Source organism: Ailuropoda melanoleuca, chromosome X, assembly GCF_002007445.2.
Source record: "Ailuropoda melanoleuca isolate Jingjing chromosome X, ASM200744v2, whole genome shotgun sequence".
Lineage (NCBI taxonomy): Eukaryota > Metazoa > Chordata > Mammalia > Carnivora > Ursidae > Ailuropoda > Ailuropoda melanoleuca.
Window position 1 is genome coordinate 39,957,426 of NC_048238.1, and position 19,767 is coordinate 39,977,192.

General features: G+C 40.0%; 1 protein-coding gene across 2 annotated transcripts in view; it reads left to right on the top strand.

Annotated features, from left to right (window-relative positions):
• RP2 (RP2 activator of ARL3 GTPase) overlaps positions 1–19,767 on the top strand; it is a 49,625-nt gene that overhangs the window by 2,334 nt on the left and 27,524 nt on the right. For both annotated transcript variants that reach the window (XM_011235029.3, XM_034649135.1), the window contains exon 2: positions 15,693–16,358. In XM_011235029.3, the coding sequence (XP_011233331.1) occupies positions 15,693–16,358 (666 nt within the window). The remainder of the gene's footprint in view (positions 1–15,692; positions 16,359–19,767) is intronic.

A 19,767-nucleotide genomic window follows, 5' to 3' on the forward strand; every position in this document is an offset into this window, starting at 1 on the left:
GTTGGACTATTTTAGAGAAAGAGAATTAGTAGCTTACATTTTGAGACAGTGGAAGTACCACACTTCCCAACATTGCTTTTCCTTTTGGGGATTTTTGTCTTTTTCTTTAGGAATTATTTATTTTATTTTATTTATTTGTCAGAGAGAGAGAGAGCACGCATGAGAGCACAAGCAGGGGGAATAGCGAGCAGAGGGAGAAGCAAGCTCCCCACTGAGCAAGGAGCGAAACTCAATCCCAGGACCCTGTGATCATAACCTGAGCCAAAGGCAGACACTTAACCGACTAGGCCACCCAGGCGTCCCTTCTTTTGGAATTATTAGGAGCGCACTCTAGGGTGCCTCATTTATAGTAGCCTGCTACACTTTGTATGATTTTAAAGATTTTTTTTTCTAGTTCTTTATCTCTCATGAGGCCAATTTAGGCTAGTGTGCAAGTGTCCTGTATTCGTCCAGTGATACTTCTTCTGAGTTTAGCATGGTCTTGCTTGCTCCTAGAAGATTTTAGTTGTGCCTTAAAAGGAACAGAATGCAAATACAGCCCAGAGAACGTAAGTGAGATATGTTTTAAAGTTACATCAGACAATTACAATTCAACTTTTTTTTTTTTAAAGATTTTATTTATTCATTCGACAGAGATAGAGACAGCCAGCGAGAGAGGGAACACAAGCAGGGAGTGGGAGAGGAAGAAGCAGGCTCATAGCAGAGGAGCCTGATGTGGGGCTCGATCCCATAACGCTGGGATCATGCCCTGAGCCGAAGGCAGACGCTTAACCGCTGTGCCACCCAGGCGCCCCTACAATTCAACTTTAGATGTAAATATATAATTCATTGCCTGAAAAGTTTCCTTGCAATTTGGAAAAGTGGTGTTTAAATTTTTCCTTAGGTTGTGTAATCAGAGTATCTTTGTTAAGAGGCACCCTCTGGGTTTTGGGTTTTGAGTTGTGTAATTGGGTCAGTCTTAGGGGACTGCTAGAAGAAATTGTCTCAATTAGAATGTTTGGAGACTAAGTGTTGTCATGGCAACTGATATTGTGTAATCAACAGTGTGTGAAGCTTACTTTCTATTGCTGCTAACTTTGAAACAGTGAAAAGCTTACTGTACAATTACTACATTGGCATGAGAAATATTTTTGGATTGTAAGATGTTTTTTAATTTAAATTCAAGTTAACATATAGTGTGTTATTAGTGTCAGGAGTAGAATTTAGTGATTCTAGAATTTAGTTGCATATAACACCCAGTTCTCATTCCATCAAGTGCCCTCCTTAATGCCCATCACCTAGTTACCCCATCCCCCCAGCCACCTCCCCTCCAGCAACCCTCTGTTTGTTCCCTATTGTAGAGAGTCTCTTACGGTTTGCCTCTCCGTCTGTTATTACCTTATTTTATTTTTCCTTCCCTTCCCCTATGTTCATCAGTTTTGTTTCTTAAATTCCACATGTAAGTGAAATCACATGGTATTTGTCTTTCTCTGACTTCTTTTGCTTAGCATAATGCCCTCTAGTTCCATCCATTTTTAAATCATTTGGAAAGAAATGCTTTAGCCTTTTTATCTGCATGCCGCCTCTCATGGCTAGGCAAATTATTCAATATATAAGTACTCAAACACCAAGGAAGACTCAAAATTATAAAAATTATCCCTGCCCTTAAAGAGCTGACTGCTTTTATTGAGTTAAAACAGGAAATATTTAAGTGCAAACAAGGAAAAGATGAGTGGTACAGAAAAGATAGTTTTCATTTTCCGGTTATTCATACCAGTACTCCTCCTAGATGATAGAAATGAGGATTAGTCCTCTAAACAATGATGGCATAAGAATAAAAATTGTGAATTTGAGTGTTGGCAACACATCTTGTATCCATTAAATTTGTCTCACATTTGCTAGAAATAAAACTAAACAAAAGCCTTATACCAGAGATTCAAATAACTGCATTTTATTTGGTGTCTGTTTTGTGACTTTGGATAAAGCAGTCAATTCGTGCATTTCAGGTTCCTTGGCTATAAAATGGGACAGGGCTAAAGATGTCTCTACTATTTAACAGGGTGAAGCCCTGTCCTGACAAAAGGGGGTTAGACAGTAGTGGTCACCTCGGTAGATAGAACTCAGACCAGAGATTGGACAGGACAGAACCGGTCTTATTTTAAAGCAGATCATAATTCCTGGCATTGTTCATCAGTGGAAGAAGTAGCTTTGTGAGGGACTAATCTCCATATTAGTCAAAAGATTCAGACAGCGGTTAGATGGCCACTTGCTAGAAAGAAGTGTCTGCATTGAGTAGGGGGCTAGATGCTGTTTTTAGCCTTTGAAGTGTGTAAAGTACGCATTCTAGGTATCCATTGCTGCATACCAAACTGCTCTAAAACTCAGTGGCTTAGACTAACGGAAAGTACCTATTTTGTTCACAGCTCTGCGATTTGTGTAGGGTTTAGCAAGGTTGGCGCTCGGCTCTATGCCGCATCAGATGCAGCAGCTTGGCTGGCGGCTGGAGCATCTGCTTTCGATACGGCTTAATAACAGAGCTGGCTGGCAAGTTGATCCCAGTGTTTGGCTAGGGCTGAGGGCCAGGGGCCTCTTCATGTAGCCCAGGCTTCTGCACTGCATGATGGCTGGCTTCCAAGGGCAAGTGTCCTAAGAGAGACCAGGAGAAGCTGCATGGCTTTTTCTAGCTAGCCTCTTAAGTGATGTAACATTACTTTGTCCCCTTCTGTTGCTTCAAGGCGGGTGGGGGGACGGACCTCTTGATGGGAGGAGGATCAAAGAGTTTGTCCACCTGTTTTAAATCTTTTATGTAAAGTTGTTGTTACTGTTTTTTAACGGAAATAACTAGCTCTTTGTTTATTCATTTTAAAAACAGCTTTATCACCGATCATCAGGGAAATGCAAATTAAAACCACAGTGAGGGGTGCCTGGGTGGCTCAGGGCCACATGGATTAAGCGATTAAGCCTGGACTCTGGATTGCGGCTCAGGTCACGATCTCAGGGTCGTGAGATACAGCCTGGTGTTGGGCTCCGAGCTCAGCGGGAGTCTGCTTGAGATTCTCTCGCTCTCCCTCGGCTCCTCCCCCTCCTTGGGCGCGCGCGCTCGCTCGCTCGCTCTCTCTCTCTCTCTCTCTCTCTCTCTCTCAGAGAAATAAATAAATCTTTAAAAAAAAAACCACAATGAGATATCACCTCACACCGGTCAGAATGGCTAAAATAAAAAACTCAAGAAACAGCAAGTGTTGGCCAGGATGTGGTGAAAAAGGCATCCTCTTGCACTGTTGCTGTTGGTGGGAGTGCGAACTGGTGTGGAATACAGTATAGAGGTTCCTCAAAAAGTAAAAAATAGAACTACCCTACTATCCAGTAATCGCATTACTGGCTAGTTGCCCAAAGAATATGAAAACACTAATTTGTACCCCTATGTTTATTGCAGCAGCATTTACAGTAGCCAGAATATGGAAGCAGCCCAAGTGTCCCATCAATAGATGAATGGATAAAGAAGATGTGGTATATATATAATGGAATATTACTCAGCCACAAAAAGAAAGAAATCTTGCCATTTGCAACAACATGGATGGAGCTAGAGAGTATTATGCTAAGCGAAACAAGCCAGTCAAAGAGAGACAAATACCATATGATTTCACTCATGTGGAATTTAAGAAACAAAACAAACGAACAAAGGAAAAAAAGAGAGACAAACCAAAAAAGAGGCTCATAACTATAAAGAACAAACTGATGGTTACGGGGGGGGGTAAAAAAGGTGAAGGGGATCAAGAGTACACTTACCTTGATGAGCACTGGGTAATGTATGGAAATGTTGAATCACTATGTTGTACCCCTGAAATACAACATTGTATGTTAACTACACTGGAATTCAAATTTTAAAACAGAAAAAAATATGTTTAGTCCTAAAAAGGACTAGAAATAAATGTCTAAAATTTCTAAAGTTTTTATAATAAGCACACCTTATTTTTATAATCAGATATACATGCAGTGTATATAAATAGAAATAGTAATAAAAAATATGATCTCTGGGGGAAAAATAAATTAATGGATACCTATAAAAGACTAATATAGATTTCTACTTGACTATTATTTTATTATAATTCTATTCAAATTTGTATAAACATAAAGCCAGGCATAAATCCCTCATGTTTACACCATTCTAAAGTGATTAAATAAAAAGAAAAATTTAAGCACATGTAAGTATGAAGCTAATAAAACAGTTTTAATATTTTAAATAGCTTTATTGAGATACATCTACCATACAGTTTACTCACTTAAAGTATACAGTTTAATAGTTTTAGTAAGTTCACAGGGTTATGATACCATCACTATGATCTAATTTTAGAGCATTTTCATTCCCCACAAAAGAAACCCACACCTCTTAGTAGTTATTCCCACTTCCCTCTCCCCTCCCCGCCCTGTCCTGGGAAACCACAATTTTACTTTCTATCTCTATAGATTTGCCTATTTTACACATTTCATATAAGTGGAATCGCACAGTATTTGGCCTTTTGTTACTGATTTCTTTCACTTAGCATGTTTTTGAGATTCATCCATTTTGTAGCATGTATCAGTACTTTACTCCTTTTTATTGGTGAATAATATTCCACAATTCTGTGGAATATTATATTTACTTATAAATTTTGTTTGTCCAATTTATTTATCCATTCATCAGTTGATGGACATTTGGGTTGTTTTTGCTTTTTGGCCATTACAAATATGCCGCTATGAATATTTGCGTACAATTTTTTATGTGGACATAGGTTTTTATTTCTCTTGGGGATATACCTAGGTGTGGTATTCCTGAGTCATATAGTAACACTATGTTTAACTTTTTCAAGATCTGCTGAATTTTTTTAAAGTATCTGCACCATTTTGTATTTCTACCAACAGTGTACTGAGGGTTCAAATTTCTTCACTTACGTAAAGTTTTGGTAAAGGGGAAAAGCACAGAGAGTGAAAAGTATATGGGACTGGGTTTTAATTTTTACTCAGCAGTATACCTCATTGGTAAAGGCCTTTAGCTTTTCCAGCTCTCAATTTCCTAAAATCCACTCCAGTTCTCTTAATTCTTTGAGTATCTCAGGACGAGGGTGGGTAAACAATGCATTCAGGCAAATCGGGGTGAACAAAGGGAATGTGATAGGTTGTAAAATTAGATTAACATTCGATGAGATGGTATGGAAAATCCTTTTCAATCCTAAAATTTCATAATCCTATTTTGTGGTTATAAATTTAGCAACATGGTGAACTAATACAAATACAGTGCTTCACCTTTTGTCTTCAGTGTACGTAAGATTAAGGTACTGGTGTTTATTATTATTTTTGTAATTACATGGCACTGCCATTTTCATTTATGAAATAGCCTTTCAGCTATGTAGCCGTGTAGTCCTGAAACTGATACAACAATGTTGAAATTTTAAGTAATTTTGTTTTAAATGAAGTGTAATTTACATACAGTGAAATTTACCCTTTTAAAGTGTACAGTTATGAGTTTTGCCAAATGAACGTAGTCAAGTAACTGATCACCACAATCGAGTTATAGAACAGTTCCATCATCCCCCCCAGATGTCCTCATGCTCCTTTGTAGTTGACTCTGCTCCCAGCCTCTGATCAGTTTTTTATCCCTATAGTTCTGTCTTTTTTAAAAAAAGTTTTATTTATTTAAGTAATCTCTACACCACATGGGACTCAAACTCTTGACCCCGTGATCAAGAGTTACATGCTCGACCAACTGAACCGGCCGGGTGCCCCATCCCTATAGTTTTGTCTTTTTGAGAATGATCATGTAGTATGTAACCCTTTGAGTCTGCCTTCTTTCACTCAGTGTGATGCCTTCTTTCACTCAGTGTGATACCTTCAAAATTCATCCATGTTGTTGCATGTATCAGGAGTTTCTTTTTACTGTTGAGTAGTATTCCATTACATGGGTATACCGTGTTTGTTTATCCATTCACCAGTCGAGGAACATTGGGGTTGTTTTCAGTTTTGGTAATTATGAATAAAGCTACCATAAACATTTGCATGCTCAAATGTTTGCATGCTCAAAAAGATTTTGAGTGAACATCATTTTTCATTTCATTTGGGTGAATACCTAGGAGTGGGTTTAACTGACTCATATGGAAATTGTATATTAAACTTTATAAGAAACTGCCAAACTATTTTCCAAAGGGGCTATGCCAGTTTGTATTCTTACCAGCAACATATGAGATCCAGTTGCTATGCCGCTAGTGCTTGGTATGATCAGGGTTTTTTTTTTAATTTTAGCCATTTTAATAGGCATGTAGTGGTATTTCATTGTGGTTTAACTTGAATATCCCTGATGACTAATGATGTTGAGCATTTTTCCATGTACTTATTTGCCATCCATATATTTACTTTGGTGAAGTGTTCATTAAAATCTTTTGGCCCTTTTTACTGGATTGTTTTCTTAATTGACCTTTGAGACTTTATTTTTATACATCCTGAATACAAATCCCTTGTCATACGTGTGTTTTGCAGATTTTTTCCCAATTAATGATTTGTCTTCTCTTAACAGTGTCTTTTGAAGAACAAAAATTTTCTGTTTTGATAAAGGTCCAGTTTTCAGTTTTTTCTTTTATGGGTTGTGTTTTTGGTTTCACATCTAGAAAATCTTTGCCTAACCCAGATTACAAAAATTTTCTCCTCTGCTTTATTCTAGAAGTTGTAGAGGTTTTGGTTTTACAGTTCGGTTCTGTGATCCATTTTGAGTTAATTGTTATATATGGTGCAAAATATGAGAGTCTTGTTTTTTACATGTAGATTTCCAATTGTTCCAATACCATTTGTTGAAAAGACTATCCTTTCTGTATTGAATTGCCTTTGTACCTTTGTCAATGTATACACAAGTCTATTTTTGAACTCTCTGTTCTGTTCCATTGATTTATGTGCCTAGTAAACATTGGTTTCTGTTTGAATATGGTTAAATATGAAGAAGCAACCAAGAAAATGTACTTAGGAGCCAGACTGCCTAGGCGTGAGACTCAGCTCAAGCACTTACTAACTGTGTGACTTTGGGCAATTTAGCCTCTGGGTGCCTAAATTTTCTCATCTATAAAACAGAGATAATAGTACACAACTCTGATAGGGGTTTTTATGAGTATTTTTTAAAAGATTTTATTTATTTATTTGAGAGAGAGAGAAAGCACGTGTGTGCTCGGACACGCAGGGGTGGAGGGGCTGAGGGGGAGGGAGAGGGCTGGTAGAGCCCAACACAGGGCTGGATCTCATGCCCCTGAGATCATGACCTGAGCTGAAATTAAAAGTCAGACTCAACCGACTAAGCCACCCAGGCGCCCCAGGGTTTTTATGACTATTGAGTGAATGATTATAAAGCACTGCAGAATGGTGCCTCGTACCTATACAGTGCTTCTTACACTCCTGAGCTTTATTTTGGACTTCTGTGCAGACAGGCTTTCCATTAAAATTAATAAATTCCTTTATTTCTTCTCAGATTATCATTATGGAAGCTTACCTGTGGAGATGAATTTTAATGGAAAATTTGCATTGCTGCTTAGTAAAAAAAAAAAATAAGAGGTTTACTTTCATTTTCTGTTAGGAGAATAATGCTTAACTTTGTAGCTGTGTCAGGTGAATTCCAGCTATTGAAATGTTTCTTTGATTTTGAAAGGGTATCTACCTTTTATGGATTGCAGTAAGAAATACAGCCTAAACTAAACTCACTTCCTAGGTGGCTCATGTGAAAAGGTAGCTTGAACTATGACCTCTCCACGTTTGTGATTTGGGGCACTTTATTTGAGAACTAGTAACTTTTGCAAAATTACTTGGTCCTAAGCTTCAGGTTGTTTATTATTATTTTTTGTTTTGAACAACTTTCAGGATTTGTTGAGAAGGTGGAACAACATAAATCCTCCCTTTCTCCTTTGTAGACTATATTGACAGTCCAAATAATTTTATACTATAGAACTCTTTGGCTTAGAGGATCTTTAACTATAGCATTAATTTCTCCCTGTAACTAGAAGAACTGAGGTGTCCAGATGAAATACTTAGAAGAATAGTAAATTACATTTAACTCCTCAGCATTGGCAGTTGTTATGGACTGAATATTTGTGTCCCTCCAAAATTCCTATGTTGAAGCCCTAACTCTCCCAGTGGCTGTGTTTGGAGATGGGGCCTCAAAGGAAGTAATTAAGGTTAAAAGGGATCATAAGGGTGGGGCCTGATCTGATAGGATTAGTGTCCTCCTAAGAAGAGACATGGGAGAGCTTGCCCTGCGCTCACTAAGAAGGCCCTGTCAGGATGAAAGTGAGAAGGCAGCTGTTGTCTGCCAGGGATGGAGGGAAGGAGAGGGGGGGGAGGGAGGGTGGGAGAGAGGTCTCCCTGGAAACCAACTGTGATGGCACCTTAATCTTGGACTTCCAGGCCTCCAGACTGTGAGATGTAAATTTCTGTTGTTCAAGCCACCGGGTCTGTTGTCTTGTTATGGCAACCAGTCTTAGTCTGTCTCAGGCTGCCATAACAAAATAGCATCGACTAGGTAGCTTAAATAGCAGACACTTATTTATTAGATGGTTCTAGAGACTGAGAAGTCCAAGAACAAGGTACCAGCAGATCGAGTGCCTGGTGTCAAAGATAAATGCTGCTGGACATTAGTTAAAGCTCTGAAAACAGATTTTATTCAGTAACTACTGCCAGTAGGGGACAGAGTTGAGCTCTGTTCCAATTTGTGCAGAAGTGATTTCAGCAATTTTATCAGGAAAATGAGGGAGCCGGGAGAAGAGAGGCTCTGTAGAGTCAGAAGTGAAAATTACAAAGTTGGTCAGTGTAAATGTGATTAAACCAGCTGTGTTTGTTCACTCACAGTTATCAAAGTTAGGATTCTATCCTCCCACAGAGACTGGTAGACAGAGGCCCTATCCTTCCTGGTAATTATATTTCAAAAGAACGACTCTCAGGTCCTTGAGAAAGATATTTCTGAGTTTTAAGTCTTACATATTCACAGCTGTTAAGCCCTTTTTAATAAATGCTCTAAGAAAGGGAGGTAAGGGGCCTATTATCAGGTATTGGCCAGAACAAATAGTAAATTTTCCCATCAGGGAAATTTTCCAGGCAGGAATTCTCGTGGGGTTAGGGGAGTAGGGGCCTTCCTGAGACATGGCTTTGTGCTGTTAGAAGCCACGCTAGAGTTTGGTCAAGTCTCTTACTGCAGGAATTTGGACAGAATTGTAATGTGCCAGGAGTTCCACAGTTCTCACTGGTGAGGGCCTGCTTCCTGGCTCATACTCAGTGACCTTATTGTGTACTCACGGCCTTTCCTCTGGTGTGTGCACAAGGAGGGAGGGAGGCGGCGGGAGGAAGAGAGGGAGATGTCTTCTTTTCTTCTAAGAGCACTAATCCCATCATGAGGCCTTGCGCTTATAACTTCCCAAGTACCATCACTTTGGGGGTTAGGACTTCAACATCTCAGTTTTGAGAGGATACAGGTATTCAGTACATAACACTTCCTAGGCAGACTAAGGTAGCAGCTCAGTAATTTCAAAGTTAAGAGCAAATATTATTTCTGCATTTGCAGCAAGTCTTAACTGCAACTCCGGATATAGAACAAATTATAATTAATATAGTTGAAATTTCTCAAATACTATACAGCTTATGTATCATTTCCATGCAAAACAAATCTGCTGAATTCCTTTAAGTAACAGGTATTAACTTCTATTTTTTTTTAGGATTTTACTTATTTATTTGAGAGAGACCGCACACACGGGCAGGGGGAGAGGGGAGGGGCAGAGGGAAAGGGAAAAGCAGATCAGACTCCCCACTGAGCAGGGAGCCCAACCTGCAGATCCCAGGACCCCAAGATGAAGACCTAAGCCAGAGGCAGATGCTTAACCAACTGAGCCACCCAGGCACCCCAACTCTTTTATTTTTTTATTTTTATCCAAACACTGGTTTGTTCCCTACTTAATTCTCAGATAAATACGCTTGCAAATGTTTGAACTTGTTATCCATATTTTAGGCAAAGATAACTTGGCCAGAATCTTGAACCCCAAACTAATCCCCCAGGAAAATACACACAAAGTTTTACATCAGAGTTTTAAGGCGTTTCTGGTACAGTGAGGTAACTGTCAACCGAAACTTGAAGATTGTACTTGCCCATTGAGTTTGAGGCCTTGGTAGAGACAGGCCAGCTCATGGGCCCCTTTTCCCTACACCTAACCCGGGCGCTCTTGATCTTTCCACCCCTGTGGGAGGTGGATTGGGCCAAGGCGACAGGCTGAAGAAGACCAGAGCACGTTTTTACCCTCCTAAAGGCCTAAAGCAGAACTGACTGAAACCACTCCTGCGTGTTCCGTTTTCTCCGCTTCAAGGCCTGGATTAGATCCAGATCCCATTAGCCTGCTCCATGAGCACTGGCTGTTCCAAGTGCAAGGCAGCTGCAGCTTGCTTTTACCAACACGTATGGGAGAGCAGAGAATGTAAAAAGGAGAAACCCACGACTGATATTAAGAGGGCCTTGGCCTCCTTTGTGTATGATCATCTTCCTACGCGGAAGCTGGCCAGCTTGAACAGTGACCTGACTAACTGTCCTTAAGGATATCATGTTGTTCTTGATCGTTATCAGGGTCTCTTCCTTGGGGATGGCACGGAGAACGGGGAGTGGAGAAGTGTGTGATCACCACACTTAGTTCCTCTCCGCATTTGTTTGTTCAAGAGACACCTGGAGACCACCTCCCTCAGGTGACACTCTGACTTAACAGAGAACAAGTAGTTACAATGGCTTCAGCATGGACGTGTGGAGGGCCTCTGTGGTGCCCCGCACTGTTCTGGGGCGGGGGGACAGGGGTGGGCCAGACAGATAATCCTTTCCCTCATGGAGCTTATGTCCTCACGGAGGACTGGTAGAATAAAGACAATAAATGTAATTCCTACATAGTGCGTTAAAAGGAAGCGAAATGCTTTGGAGAAAAAGAAGGGTGAAGAGGTGGTATTGGAGGAGGTGTTTCAGTTTTAAATAGATTGGTTACAGGATTCCAGCCTGAAGATCGCTGTACAGGAAGGGACAGACTGGTATTTAATATAATATAGATACTCCGAAAAGGGAGAGCAGGCTTCTGGTTGAGAAAACTGGGGAAAGCTTCACAGGAAAAGTTTGACAGGTGGACAAGAACTAGAGAAGGCCGTCTTGGCAAAGGAGAATCAGAGGGCATAGACAAGTCACAGCAAGTGTTTCAGATCTACTGAAGACGAAATTCCCATAGGAGAGCAATAGGAATTAGGAGTAAAATGTAAGTTGTTATCACATAGTAATGACTTACATTGAAAGATTTTCTAATACTGACCATTTTCACTCAAGTTGGTTGTGGTGCTTTCTCTTTTTATAGGATTGATTTAATTTGCAGGGTTCTTTCCCCCTCCCCCCCCCATCTATAGATGGGAGTGAAATGAACCTAAAATCTTCTCTTGCTCTGTCTTTGTTTTTCTTACTAGGGTCTTGCCTGGCAGGCTAATAGCACGAGTTAGGACTGTTCCTTCTTTTTCTATTGTCTTTATGGGTTTGCATAAACCTGGGATAAATAAAATTGGAATCTGCTTATAAAACCATCTGGGCCTGGTGTTTTCTTTGTGGGAACACTTAGCCCACTGCTTGTATTTCTTTAGTAGTAATAGCATTTTATTTAAGCTTTTAACTTCCTCTGGAGTCAGTTGTGATAACTTATTTTTTAAGAGATTTGTTCATTCATAGACAAAATCTCTTAAAACTTGTGGAGATATGGTTGTTGATACTATTCTCTTTTTAACCTCTATTTATGGTGATACCCCCTTTTCATTCCTACTGTTCGTGTTTCGCTCTTCTTTCCTTGGTCATTCTTGCCAGAAGTTGGCCTATTTTTTGCCCCCCCAACCCATATTTTTGGCTTTGCTGATGTTTTCTATTATATATTTAATACCTAAGTCATTAATTTCTACTATTTATCTTTTTTCTCCTACTTTCTGTAGGTTTATTGTTTATTGTCTAATTTCTTAAGATGGACATTTAACTGATTTTGAGTGTTTTTATTATACCCAATTAAGGTTATAGATTTCCTTCAAAGCACCATCTTTGCTGCATCCCAAATGTGGTGCCTGAGCATTTAATTCTAAGTATTTTTAGATTTGATTATGATTTCTTCTTTAACCCATGACTTATTTAGCAGTGTGTTTTTAAATTTTTCAAGTACCCAAGATTAAAAGTATCTGTTGTTGTTAGCTTTTAACTTAATTACATGTTGGTACCGTATCATGATCTGTAAGTTATCTATTACTTAAAATTTGTTTAGGCTTTATGATCTAGTATATGATTTTTTTAAAAAAGCTTTCGTGTGTCCTTAAGAAAACCGTGAGTACACTCTACTTGTTGGACGCAGAACTCAAGCTTATTCTCATTGTGTGGTTCAGATCTTATATATTCTTGTTAATTTTTTTGGTCTACTTGACCAATCAGTAGTTGGGAGAAGCAGCATTAGAAGACACTCTTTAGATTTTAATCTGCCCGTTACGAGGGTTTGGAGAGGTCCTGAGCATCTGTCAGAGTTAGTCCCTGCCTGTTTTTTCCCAGCTCTTTACCAGCACAGGGTTTCTGTCCTGCCCTGAATTTACTCAAATGAAGTCAGGACCAGAGATCTGAGTCCCAGCAGGTGTGGGAGAAGCACTGTTGTCTCAAGATTTAGGGTTAGGGAGAAGCAAGAACAGAAATCCTAGAGGTTCATTTTCTGTTTTATCCTCCCACACTCCACCACAGGGACTTATAGTTTCCCTTTTTCTAGGTGTTTTCCTCACATCGTCCCTTTGGGGTTGATCTTAGGCAATAGGGAACCAGCAAATATGCTAATTCAGTTTCTTGGTAGAGACCAAACTGGAATACTGTACCTTAAAAAAAAAGATGCATTTATTTATTTGAGGGGGCGGGCAGAGGGAGAGAATCTTCAGGCTGACTCCGCACTGAGCATGGAGCCTGACACGGGGCTTGATCTCACAACCCATGAGATCACAACCTGAGCCGAAACCAAGAGTCGCCCAACTTACTGAGCGCCCCAGGTGCCCCAGTACCTTTATATACACGCATCACCTGTAAAATCGTAGAAATAGAATTTCTTTTTTTTTTTAAAGATTTTATTTACTTATTTGACAGACATAGAGATAGCCAGTGAGAGAGGGAACACAAGCAGGGAGAGTGGGAGAGGAAGAAGCAGGCTCCTAGCAGAGGAGCCTGATGCGGGACTCGATCCCAGAACGCCGGGATCACACCCTGAGCCGAAGGCAGACGCTTAATGACTGAGCCACCCAGGCGCCCCAGAAATAGAATTTCTTGAACACTTCTTTCCACATCAAACCTGTGTTGCCTCCTGTATTTTTCACTTTTTCTGATGTATGGCACTACTAACATCCAATCATATAAATCAGAGCAGTGTTTTTTCAAACCCGTCAGTGGGCTAACAGAACATTTTGGGGGGCTTAACACAAAATTGGGGTAAATATTATTTGTGAAGCTTTTATTTCTTTGGTATGTGTACATGCACAAGTACTCACAAGCAGGTGTACTGGGCTGCGCTGAAGAATCTGCTAATGTGGATTATAGTCCAAAAAAGTCAAAAAACACTGACTAGAGAACTAGGAAGCATTTTGGACCCATCCTTCCGCCTTACCTCCTACAGCCATTGAATTACCAAATTTACTGATTCAACTTCCTCAGAATTTCTCAAATTTATCCCATCTTCCTCTTCTCTCCTAACCACTGCTCTACGTCTAGGCCTTACTGGATGACTGCAACAGTCTCAGAGCCATGCTCCACCTCCTTATTATCAGAGTAATCTTCCTGAAATGTACATTTTTCTTATTTAAAATCCTTCTGTGGTACCCTGTTGCCTGTGGATAACTTCCAGGCTTTATAATATGGCCCCTGCCTGTCTCTCTAGCTTCATCTGCTCCCATTCTGATATCACTGGTAAACACCAAACCACTTTCGGCTGTCCTCACGTTCTCTGAAGAGTTTTATTTTGTTAATTCTTTCACTTTTATCTGGTGTGGGAAGGGAGGATCCTTTACTCCTACCCATTTTATGTGGTGAACTCCAGCTCATTCATTCTCACTTTGTTAGTAAAGTCTTAACACCCCTACCTCCCCCACCCCGGGCGTCCCTCCTCTGTGTTTCCAGAATATTCTAGGCATCTTGCATTACACAGCCAAGTTGTTTTTAAATCATCTGTTTACGTTAGTGTTTACTTTTTTATGGGAAGAGCTGGTTATACTCATGTTAGTGCCGAAGAGGCTCTCCGGCTCATATTGGGTGTTCAAATGTTGGTTGAATGACTGAAGATCTGGAAAGTTAAAGTGCCTTTTCCAAGACCATGTTGCTCATAGGTGACAAAATTGCAGACTGGGAACCTAAGTGCCTCTTTTACTGCCTCATGCTACAGACCAGTACTCCTACTACATGATGTAAAACTGGTTAAGTACAGCATTTATTGTGCAATACCGAATAAGTCACTTTAAGTTAGTTTGGTAATGTTTGGGATGATTAAATTATCCTTTGTGGATAATCAAAATTTTACCTACTGCATAGGAGTCATATTTCCGGCACATGTATAGTACTGCATGAAATTTAATATTTGCGAAGAGATAAAACAGTGCAAGTAGACTCAAACGTAATTTGGAAAAATCAAAATGGCCTTTTTGTGACTCTTAGAGGTCAGTTAGAATTTTAAAATATATAATGTGACAAATTCCAGGCATACTGTTTAAAAGGTTATGTGTGCTTTAGTTTAGGATATCTAAATATGGGAATGGTGGCATTTGAAGAATTACATTGTAAGAAAAGCTCAATAAATATTTGAATCGAACTTGCAGGTGGGAGTTATGCCATATAGTGATTCTTGTGCCTTCAGGTTCTTCCGTTTTCTGTAGCATATTGCAGAAATCAGTCGGGGTTTAGAAACTAAGACCCATGCATCCATTTATTGAAGGATAGAGAAATACATTTCAATCTGGGTATATTTCCAATTTCAGAAGTTTTTAAAGAAGTTGTTTTAAATTTTCACTTGTGGAATTTAAGAAGCAAAACAAATGAACAAAGGAGAAAGACAGTCAAAGACCGGCCTTTTAAATATAGAGAGAACAAACTGGAGGTTACCAGAGGGGAGGTAGCTGAGGGGATGGGTGAAATAGGTAATGGGGATTAAGGAGGACACTTGTTATGAGCGCCAGGTGATGTATGGAATTATTGAATTACTACATTGTACACCTGAAACTAATATAACACTGTCTGTTAATTATACTTGAATTTAAAAAAATTTTAAAAAGGGAAGCATCAGAAAAAGAGTCAGGGCTGCAATATTCCTTAACATCATCCAAAATGCTGTATGCGTGAGAATTTCCCCAATTGTTTCAAAAAAGTGTTTCTATAGTTGCTGTGTTGAAACAGGATGCAAACAATGTCCACATATTGTTTGGTTGCTATGTCCTTGAGTCTTTCTTTATCACAGCCCCCTCTCCCTTTTTCCCCCCTCGTCATTCCTTTTAATTATTGGAAAAAACAACTTGTGCTGTTCACTTTCTTACTATGTTGCAAAGTCAATGAGTGCAGGAGCTTAGTATTTTAGCACCAAGAATTGTGCCTGGCACCCAGTAGACACTTGACTAATACTTGTTGAATAATGTCAGTAACACTCAAGGCCTATGTTTTGTCCCTGCAGGTTGATCCCAAAGACTACATGTTCAGTGGCCTGAAGGATGAAACAGTCGGTCGCCTACCTGGCCAAGTGGCAGGACAACAGTTTCTCATTCAAGACTGTGAGAACTGTAACATCTATATCTTTGATCACTCTGCTACAGTCACTATCGATGACTGTACTAACTGCGTCATTTTTCTGGGACCTGTGAAAGGCAGTGTGTTTTTCCGGAATTGCAGAGATTGCAAGTGCACGTTAGCCTGCCAGCAGTTTCGTGTGAGGGATTGTAGAAAGCTGGAAGTATTTTTGTGCTGTGCCACTCAGCCCATCATCGAGTCTTCCACAAACATCAAGTTTGGCTGCTTCCAGTGGTACTACCCTGAATTAGCCTTCCAGTTCAAAGATGCAGGGCTGAGTATCTTCAATAACACCTGGAGCAACATTCATGACTTCACACCGGTGTCAGGAGAACTCAACTGGAGCCTTCTTCCAGAGGATGCTGTGGTTCAAGACCATGTTCCTCTGCCTACTACCGAAGAGCTCAAAGCTGTCCGCGTGGCCACAGAAGCCAATAGAAGTATCATTCCGGTATCTCGGGGTCAGAGACCGAAGAGCAGTGATGAGTCATGCTTAGTGGTATTATTTGCTGGTGATTACACTATCGCAAATGCCAGAAAACTAATTGATGAGGTAAGGAGAGAGACAAGAGAGACAGACTCACGCCTAGATAGAAACACACCACTTTCTGGAGAACTTGTGTTCTTTTCCAAAACTGGCTATTAGGAATACAGGCAATCCTTAAGTTCTAGCCCCCTGCCCCCTGCAGATGTATCTGTAAGCTGATTGCTTAGGCCTCAAGAGACTTTCCCAAAGAAACTGGAAAATATAGTTCAGTAAGCATGTATTAAGCACTATTATGTGAAGAGTTACTTCTGTTGACATCTTTCATTGACTACAGGATGCACGGTTGCTTTCCACATTTTTGCTTTTCCGAAACGCATCTTACAGCTGGTGGCAACTGCAAGCTCATGACCTACACTGTATGCTGGAGGTGGAGACAGATAGGCAAAATTCTCTGCCCTCAGAGAACTTCCGTTCTATCTAATAAATGATTTCCATGGAAGCTTACAAAAGTAGTAGGGCCAAGTAAAGCATGACGTTATTTAGTTGGGAGTATTTATTTGGAGTTTTAATTGGTTGGAGGGGGTGGGAGAGACATTTAGGAGTACCACTTCTGGCCACCGGGGCAACCGTGAGAACCACCTCCACATTATTTTCCTTTGCCCTGTTGCTACGCGAAGGGGAGGTTGGTGTGTAAGAATGAGGTGGGAGCTGGGATAGCAGAGGTGGTGGGCTCAGGAGCAGGGACTCAGTGAGTTGGGGACTAGAGAAGAGTCCTTCTAGCGGAAGCAGCTTCCACTGGAAAAACAACTGGGGACGTAGACATTAGGGGCTCCACAAGTACCAGTTCCTGTATTGGTGGGCTCTCCAGTGGGGAGGCAGCAGTGGGATGTACTGGTCGCCCATTAATCAGATGATCTTCAGAAGGAGTCTTCAAATTTAAAAATCAAACTCCCAGAAATGAAGAAGTGAATGGAAAACTCCTTAAGTCTCCTTTTGAATGGATTTTTTAAAAAAATTGTAACTGTTCCGTCAAAAGGAAGATTACAAGGAGAAAAAAAAAACCCTAAAAATGACTTCCTCTCTGTAGCTGTACATCCTACAATGTAGAAAACCCATGTCTGAAACCTACAAAGTATATCTGAAGTCTGGTTTTCGAAACACCAGAAACCAAAGTATAATTTTCAGACTGTGGTATTTTGTTGTTGTTGTTCATGGTAAGATATAGACGTACTTCTGGCCTTTGAGCTCTCTAATCACATGTTAATCCAACATCTGAGAGGTCAGCATTTGCATTATACTGCATGGTGACTTAAAATATATCTACATACAGGGGCGCCTGGGTGGCACAGCGGTTAAGCGTCTGCCTTCGGCTCAGGGCGTGATCCCGGCGTTATGGGATCGAGCCCCACATCAGGCTCCTCTGCTGGGAGCCTGCTTCTTCCTCTCCCACTCCCCCTGCTTGTGTTCCCTCTCTCGCTGGCTGTCTCTATCTCTGTCGAATAAATAAAAATAAAATCTTAAAAAAAATATCTACATACAATTTTCAGATGATGTAATTATTCAGGTTAAACTCCTTTTTGGTAGGAATTGAGAAGTGGACATAAAGTATATAGCATGTTTAAAGAAAAAAAAACCATCAAAACAAACCGTCTTTCTTCATGAGTCCTCAGATGTTCTTAACCTTTGAATTTTTGGTATCTGATGTGTAAAATGGCAGTGTTGTCTGCACTTGAAAGCAACATGACCAGAAAGATTGATGTTCTTTAGATGTCCTTCTGGATTATGAGACATTTTCAAACAAAAATGCAACAGCAGCAATAATAATAGTGAACACTTAGATAGTGTTTATACCAGGCATTGTTATAAGGGATTTATTTTTTTTAAAGATTTTATTTATTTATTTGACACAGAGAGAGAGAGAGAGCCAGCGAGAGAGGGAACACAAGCAGGGGGGAGTGGGAGAGGAAGAAGCAGGCTCCCAGCAGAGGAGCCCGATGCGGGGCTTGATCCCAGAACCCTGGGATCAGGCCCTGAGCCTAAGGCAGATGCTTAACGACTGAGCCACCCAGGCGCCCCTGTTATAAGGGATTTAAAAGAAGTAATTCACTTAATTTAGAATAATCTATGAAATAGGTACCATTCATTCACGTTTTTCCAGATAAGGAAAATGAGCCATGGAGAGAGTAGGTAACTTGCAAAAGGTCACTCAGCTGGTAAACAGCAGAGCCATGATTTAAATCCAGGCAGTCTGGCTTTAAACCACAGTCTGAACCCTTAAGCATGATGCTAATCTGATGCCTCGGTGGTAAAGGAAAGTCGACAAGTGCCGGGTGGAGCAGGAATGTGACTGAAAGTGCAGGGACTCAAGGCAGATACTACCCTTCAGCCTAGAAGGAAAAACCCTGGGACTTTCTGGTTGGAGTTATCCTACCTAATTCTGAAAGTGCAGAATTAAGGAATAACAAGAGAACGAAAAGAAGAAAATGCCAAGTACATGTGAAGAGGGTATCAAAACCTGCTAAAAGATCACTAACTTACGTATTAAGGGAGAGATTACTTTTTTTTTTCAAAAAAAAAATGAAGCTCAAGTTCCCAGGAAAATATGTGTAGGAGCCACTTAATTCTGAAATGGAAAAAAAAAAAACCCCACAAAACTTGAGTATATCATATCATAGCCCGAATACCTTAAGACAGCTTCGACTGGAACTGTGATTGCTAACTCTGGTTTTGTTAAACCCTAGGAGTATCACAGAATTTTGTTTCACATTGTTTTATAAATTAAATGTATCATAATAGTTTTTTGAGATAGGAAGTCCAGAAAAGCTGGATAAAGCAGAAAGCACATTCCAAAGGGAATCAAGAGAAGTTACTGGGCCTCAATTTTCTCACCTAAAAACCAGATTTCTTGCTTCCTCTTGCTACATCACAGACGTGCACAGGATAAATCAGGGTAAAAGTAGTTTGAATTGTTTGGAAGTAATGTATTACGTAATTTAATGGGGTTGGGTTGTTACCGCTATTTTCCAGTCCTTAGAAGTGGAAGAATTTCCATGAAAAAAGAGCCTCCGGATATCTGCAGTGAGATACCAAAATAGATCAAGTTTTGTAATTCATTATTTGTTCTTAGGTAACAGTATTTCGAATTAATTATCTTTTGTCAGTTTATGTGTCTGACTACAAAATGAGAGGTAGTGAGTATCTAGAAAATTAGAAACAGATGTAGGATTATTTCTGATATTTTAAGTAACTTTGCAGTCATCACCTGGCAGTGATGTCCGTGCAATTTTCTGCTACTTTTTTATGTACGTTTCTTCTTTCTGAGGCAGCATTGAGGGCTCTGAAAAAGGATTTGCGTTTGAAACCAATTTGATGGAATGGCGGGGGATAATGTAGCTGATTGGATGAAATGCTATCAGCCATTAAAACAAATTTTATAGTGGAATAGCTGGGAAATAGTCACAGTCAAGTAAGTGAA